The 7,500-nt window shown below is 41.0% G+C and overlaps 1 protein-coding gene across 1 annotated transcript in view; it reads left to right on the forward strand.

The window, feature by feature from the left end:
* The window catches only part of LOC125043793 (cleavage and polyadenylation specificity factor subunit 4-like), a 13,658-nt gene extending 11,462 nt beyond the window's left edge, over window positions 1-2,196 (forward strand). Inside the window, exons 5-6 of the mRNA XM_047640090.1 lie at window positions 30-134; window positions 1,975-2,196. Of these exons, the coding sequence (XP_047496046.1) occupies window positions 30-134; window positions 1,975-2,046 (177 nt within the window). The 3' untranslated portion in view covers window positions 2,047-2,196. The remainder of the gene's footprint in view (window positions 1-29; window positions 135-1,974) is intronic.
* The last annotated feature ends 5,304 nt before the right edge of the window (window positions 2,197-7,500 follow it).

Consider the following 7,500-nt stretch of genomic DNA (forward strand, 5'->3'; position numbering starts at 1 on the left):
ATATTTCATATATGTATTTTTTTTTCCAGAGCCTAGCATCAGGTGGCCCAAGGACACAACCTGGAAAAGAAAACTCTGGACCTGATACTCAAAATGATGGAAGCAATCGCCTGGATAATATTGTTTGTTTCAAGGTAATGCTGATAGTATAAGATATTTACTTGCATGTTTGAGCTTCCATTTTTACTATTAATTTCCAGCACCCTCATAATAACTAATACATACCATTGACATTTTTACCTCTGTGTTCAGCATGAGCTTGTTAATCCATTCAGTGTAGGATTATCCCACATCATATCTATTCCATGGGCTGGGCTTCACACACAGGTAGCTAATTTAGAGGCACTTAAATGTATTTTTGTCCCACTCTCAATGTTTTTGGCTGCATCATACACAATTTCTTAGACAATTAGATATGAAGCCTATTTTTGATGGGCTGCATCTCCTCAATGATTACACTCAGGGGCAAGCAACTGTTCAGCACACATAACCTAGAGAAGGCTTGATCCTACTGGCATGGATACTTTCCATTCAGTAGTCGTCCTGTTTCCCCATGCTGTGTGATTAGACATCTTCCAGTCTTGGGAGGTTGACCCAGGAATGTGATATCTATTGATACCATAGAATAAGCATGAATTATTTCTAGCGCTTATATTTATCTATGACTATGGAGGTTTTCAATAGCCTTCCAGACTCAGCTAAAATCCTCCTTTTTCAATGCTTTTATTGAGAAATGCCTTATCAACAATAAAAAATAATGGAGAAAAAACACCATAATGGCCAACATTTTGCAACATTTTGATCAATAGGACACTGTGTATTTGATATATGACAGTGAAATCTTATGTTTTCTTCTGTGTAAAATTGAGCTCTTCAAATGCCCAAAACCCTAGTGATACTAAAAATCTTGCCTATCTTGCAGTTACAGGAAACAGGCAAGCCTGAGGGTTTGTGCTTCTTTGGGGTCCATGAACCCAAGTTTATCTCTTGATTTTAATGCCAACTGAACATTTCTTTCACTTATTAGTAACCTGTGCCTTAATCTTCTTATTAAGTTTTAATAACAGCATTTATTTGTAGCAAAGTCACCATAGATATTACACAAAAGGTGCAGTGGACTTTATTTAGAAAGCACAGTCGTGCAAGTACCTGAAGCTTTTGAACATGCACATTTAACCCAATGGCGACGGGTCACGGCTATCGCCGTCATAACAATACGCACGATGTGAGGCGTGCGGCTGTCCGTGGCGCCGCGCCAAAACACCCCGAGGCAATGATTCGGCTTTATGTACCGATATCACGCGCTCAGAGTCGGCGCGCTGCCGCCGTTCGCCAGAGCGTAGAGTTTTTTTTAATTTTCTATACCCGGCGCCATTGGGTTAAAGCCTCCTCACACTCCTAACATTTGCACAGCTGCCCACTGTGCTACGTTTGTGTACAGGCATATCATGAGTAAAGACGCCTCCTCACAGCTAGTTCATATGCCATCCTCTTATATGGCAAGGTTCCTATTATGCTTTGCTTTTTTATATAAGTAACATTGCTCTGGGCAGGTCAAGCTAAGGTGCATTGCCACATATCAGTCAGTAATATAACTAAGAATAACATAATGTGGGTATTTTTGTGTTCCTTGGAAATGATTTTACATATTTTTGTTTATGGGTAAAATTTATATTAGATACACTACAAACAGCAACTCTGCTCCGTAGGGGTTTCAGATGTTTTGTATTTGCTGCAGAAAGCCTCCTTTGACCTTTTTCAGTCTTGCTTCTTGTAGTAATGTCTTCTTTGAAAGTTGGCCCTTTTCCTGGCCACAAAACTTATTAAGATGTATATTTATGGTAATTGTATTCCCCTATATCAGTTGTGTTGGTGTGCTGATTTCTTAAGTAAATTTGCATATTAATATTTATAAAAAAATGTGATGATGCTATAATAGTGAAAATAACAAGATATTCTTTCTTTTTCTTACAGTGTGGACAGCAAGGACATTTTGCCAACAGATGTTCGAAAGGACAGTTTGCCTTCCTCAGTTCTGGAAATTAATTTATATCTCACTTCTTTCTGGATGACTTTGTTACAAATGATTTACATATGCATGTAATTTTTAAAGAGAATATTGATTATATATTTCAAATAAATGTATTCTGCAAGTTTTGTGAATGTGGCTGGAAGAGTGAATAAACTTGTGATATATTATGGATTTGATTTACCTGTTCATAAGGATGTGTCATTGGTTTCTTTCTTTTTCTTTACTTTTGTTGTTGTTGTTGTTGTTGTTGTTGTTGTTAATATGTAAATATGTGTAATTCAGATACACTAGTTGTCTCTCTCATAATTGCATACACAAACATAAATACCGAATTTGGATTTATTTACTACCAAAAGACCAAATTTATTGATGTTAGGAATCGCAGTTATCTCCCATGATAAATCAGCCGTTAGCTGATATTCTTCCAGCTTTATGATTTATTTCATGCTGAGCAGTTATTCAGCTGACTGTTGCTTGTTTATATATATTTTTCCTAAATGTTTTTTATAGTATTAGAATGTCAGCTGAGGTAAGTTAGTTGTGGCCATAGTGGAGCATTTTAAATCATATGCATATACGGTAACCATTTTGCTAAGGTATATATTTGATATTTATGTAGGTTCTCTCAATTGTCTGAATATTCCTAATGCTGGAGACTAGTCTGCCCAGTGAAAGGCATGAGTAATAATTATACTCAGCAAATTATAAGTGTGGAGACAATGTTTTCTTCACATGTCTTTGATTATGAACAAGCTGATTAATTTAAATACTAGCAGTGCCAGGATTTAGGCTGACTTTGGAAAGCTTTATCTTGTGAAGTAGTGCCTTCTGAGCATTAACATTTTGCTCCTGCCCCTGCTCAATTAATTTTGCATGGTCTTTTTTTCTCTCTCTCTCCTAGTCTTTTCTCCAATCACTTCTGTCCACTTCGTATGGTGTAACAGCCATGCTGAAAGGAAAGGCTGGCTTAGTGTGAGTCCTAAACAGCATCAGGAAGCCATTGGTATTAGGTATTCCCCTGATTTTTTGTCTAGCCTGTTTCCCTTCCCTTCATATTTCAGGCTCACCAAGGACAAAAAAGATTTTGTACCCTTATTATGGGCACTAAGGCTAATCCCTTCATCAACCAGCCTATCCAAAATTGCTTCTCTGGTTTCTTGACCCTTGCCTCTCGTTTGATTACACCTCCATCCACTGCTACTACAACCCCCTCCTCAATGCTTGCTGTCAATTACTCAACCTTCAGAATATGTCCCTTCCTCTCTCCCAGCATGATCCACTTCATCTTCTACTCCTTTCTTTTCTTATTAATACTCTTCATCTTTATTGTTCTCCTCCCTGCAGTATTACCTCACTCCACACCACTTCCTCTTCTTCCCATCCTTGTCCTTCTACTATTTCCACCTCTACAAATCTTTTAAGTATTCTTTTTTGTTCAGCCAAGTGGGATCAATTCTTTATGATTCCCTTTACCCCCCTTACTTTGACAATACCCTCCGATTCCAACAATGTCTGCCACATTCATCCTGATCGTTTACGCTTTGTAACAGTTACATCTGACTCCCAGGCTCATGCATTATCTACCCTGACTGATCTCACTGGCAAACCTATTTCTATCCAGTCTCACTCCTCCTTTAATACTTGTACTGGAATTGTTTCCATCTCCCCAGATGATTGCCCAGTACTCTGTTCAGCCTAGGCAAATAGGATCGATTTTTTATGATACCCTTTACAGTCCCTTACTCTGACAACACTCATCTTCCAAGAATGCCTCCAAAAACAAGTAGGCAAAGTTTCCTTCCGCACATGCCCCGATCGTCCCTGTCTTGTCACAGTTACATCCAAATCCCAAGCTAAAGCATTATCAACTTCACTTCACTGGCAAACCCATCCCTGCCCATCCTCATTCCTCCTTCAATACTTGCACCGGAACTGTCTCTATCTCCCTGACAAACCTCCCTGTTTACGACAAGGATTGGTCAGATTGTGGAGCAAACTAACTCGTCTGCCTCATGGACTATGATGCAGTATCAGTACAATGCTACACCATTACCTCTAGAAGCTACAGTAAGTCCTCTACCATTATTGCCAAGATTACTTTCCGTAGACATGACCTACCCCTTCATGTTTCTATTGGCGGAGAATCCCTCCTTGTCCGACCATATCAACCTCCACCCTGTCAATGTTAGAATTGCTGGTATCTTGCCAACCCTACCAAACACTGCCGCTCCACTGATGTGTCTGAGGTGGCAATTCTCAGATTCAAACTTGGTCACATTTTCGACGAGGCCAGGCAGGAAGTACATAGACGAGGATTTTCTCTTATTCCCTATTCTAGTGCTGCCCTTCACTCTGCCCCTCCCCCTTCCTCCCAAGATGTTTCTACACTCCCCCCGTATCTATTCCTCATCCATCTTACGTTTCCACATCTATCCCCTTCCTCCCCCAAGCCAAATTATTTTTCCATTCTAAATCCAGACACCCATTCCCTCTATACTCAAAGTAACAGCCGACATCCATCCTCCTTCTATTCATGACCCCCTACACCCCTTCCTCCCACTCCCTCCCAACACATCCGTCCTCCCCTTCTTCATATGCATCACCCCCTCTTTCTTCCCCATTATCCTTTCCATTTCCCCCTGAATAAACATGTGACTGTTGCAACCTCCCTCCCAGCATTTCTCCTGAAAATGATCTAATCGACCTTAAACCCCCCTTTTCCTTTTTCTAATCCCTACCTTACCCTACGGACATCCTTGCAGAATCCCATGCCTCCTCCTTTGACAGCTTTGATCTAATCACCCTTGTTAATCCCTACCTTAGCCCATTTACTTACCCTCTCTCTCCCTACCACTCTTTGCCCATTTCATTGCCATACTATCCTGAACTGCTATATTACTTTTGACATGTGGCTCATTTAATCATCAACTAGCCCCCTCTTTACCCTTTTTGCTGCTACACCTTCCTATAATGCTATATGAACTTTGATGTCTAGCACATTTATTTTGCTTGGTAGCCTTTAGCCTTTAAGCATTCTCCCAACTCCTTACCATCCTACCTCTATCCCTTCTCTCTCCCAGTAATTTTTTTTTAGTGCCTACCCCTCCTCCTCCTCACTTTACCTGTCGCACCAGACAACCTGAACGTTCCACCCCATCTTCTCTTACCACATTCTTTCCTACACCTACCGCTTCCTTTGCTTCTCGGAGATCTGTCTGTTCTACTCCTCCTTTCATAAGACAACCTTCGTTTCTCAGACCTTTCCACCCAACTCCCCTCCAGAAACTCTTGACGACATCCAAAACTTCCAAAACATGACCCAAGAGAACCTTGCTTTCCCTCATCCACCCATTAGTCTTTTACTTCCATTCCCTCTACATTCAAAGTAACAGTCGACATCCATCCTCGGCCTCCTCATGTTCCCCTCTACCCCTCTTCCTCCCTCTCTCTTTTAACACACCCCACCCTCCCCTTCTTCATATGCACCATCACCTCTTCTTTCCCCATCCCTCCCTTATTACACGTTTGCACTATTCCTCATAAAATATACCTCTTTTTTTCAGACGATACCCTCCATTTGATCTAATCGCTCTGCGCCTTTAATCTCCTTTCCATTTTGATAATCTCTACCCATCTTACATCTTTTGCTTCCCCCCTCTTTAGCCTTCTCTTCTCTCTCTCTCTCTCTCTCTCTCTCTCTCTCTCTCTCTCTCTCTCTCTCTCTCTCTCTCTCTCTCTCTCTCTCTCTCTCTCTCTCTCTCTCTCTCTCTCTCTCTCTCTCTCTCTCTCTCTCTCTCTCTCTCATTCTCTCTCATTCTCTCTCATTCTCTCTCATTCTCTCTCATTCTCTCTCATTCTATCTCATTCTCTCTCTTTCTCTCTCTTTCTCTCTCTTTCTCTCTCTTTCTCTCTCTTTCTCTCTCTTTCTCTCTCTTTCTCTCTTTCTCTCTATCTCTCTATCTCTTTGACATCTAACACCTTTTGTCCTGATGATTAACTTTTTTACCCTTTTTGAAACAATACTTTACCATACTGCCATAAAACCTTTGATGTCTAACACATTCATTTGTTTTACCCATGAGCCATTATACATGCTATCACAGACATGTGATAGCATTAATACTCACTTATGTGAGTATGAACGCCACCAAAACTAATTTTGTTATCCTTTTCTATGCTGTAGGAGCTAACGTGAGCTCCAGAGGGAAGTTACAATGCCATACATTAATTCTACAAATGAAGCACATTTCCTTTCTCTCTCTCTCTCTCTCTCTCTCTCTCTCTCTCTCTCTCTCTCTCTCTCTCTCTCTCTCTCTCTCTCTCTCTCTCTCTCTCTCTCTCTCTCTCTCTCTCTCTCTCTCTCTCTCTCTCTCTCTCCCTCTCTCCCTCTCTCCCTCTCTCCCTCTCTCCCTCTCTCCCTCTCTCCCTCTCTCCCTCTCTCCCTCTCTCCCTCTCTCCCTCTCTCCCTCTCTCCCTCTCTCCCTCCCTCCCTCCCTCCCTCCCTCCCTCCCTCCCTCCCTCTCTCCCTCCCTCCCTCTCTCTATCTCTATCTCTCTCTCTCTCTGTATATATATATGCATAATCTGCTCACCAATATTTTCTATGGTATTGGCGTTAGTGCTTATAATAGTGGTAACAACAATAAAGAGTTTATTAAATAAAGTTGAAAGTTGTCTTTATACGAATTGTCACTCTACAGCACTGACTATACACATCTAATTCTAATGTATAGCACACACGGTTAACATATACAATTTGCTTATGTTATCTTTCGACTCACAAAATCTAATACAAATTCCTTCTCATATTGTACATTTTTGTATTTTATCTGGATTGTGAACTGGCTAGCAGAGGAATGCTAAGTCATGGTCCATGTAAAAAGGGAAGCCACCTGAAGCTGGCGGCTCACACATGCGAAGTAATGTGCCAGCATGACGTCAGCATAGATACCACAAGCTATCTGAGAGTTACGTTGTTCAGCACTCTAGGTCTTCCTGACGTAACAGATCTTGGCATGTGTGCGCTCAAAACAACAACAGAACATGGAAGACGGCAACAGACTGCATGGCGACGCTAAATAAGGACAGTATTGGACTCTCCGATGCGGAAATTGCTTGGTCAGGCAAAAGCATCCACGACCTTAGTGACACGTGTTGCTGTACACGTGATCGCTTGAACTCCCCGTGGCTGGAGATAACACGGTTTCTTTAATTTACGGACGAAAAAGAATGCTTTGATCTGCCTTGCCCATTAAACTATATTTCCCTGAGGAAAAAATATTGTGTTTAAAGTCAAGCCTTTGTTTTACTTCAAAGTTTTGCAAAGGGCTACATGTGCTTCAGTCAGGATGAAGTCTGTTTAATAATTTGTTTTTATTTTACATTATTTTGTTGTTGTTGCAAACTGATTCTCGAAGCACAGCCATGTTTGGTTGTTCATACAAAGCGATTACTTTATACTATTTGTGA

This window comes from Penaeus chinensis, chromosome 34, assembly GCF_019202785.1.
Source record: "Penaeus chinensis breed Huanghai No. 1 chromosome 34, ASM1920278v2, whole genome shotgun sequence".
NCBI lineage: Eukaryota > Metazoa > Arthropoda > Malacostraca > Decapoda > Penaeidae > Penaeus > Penaeus chinensis.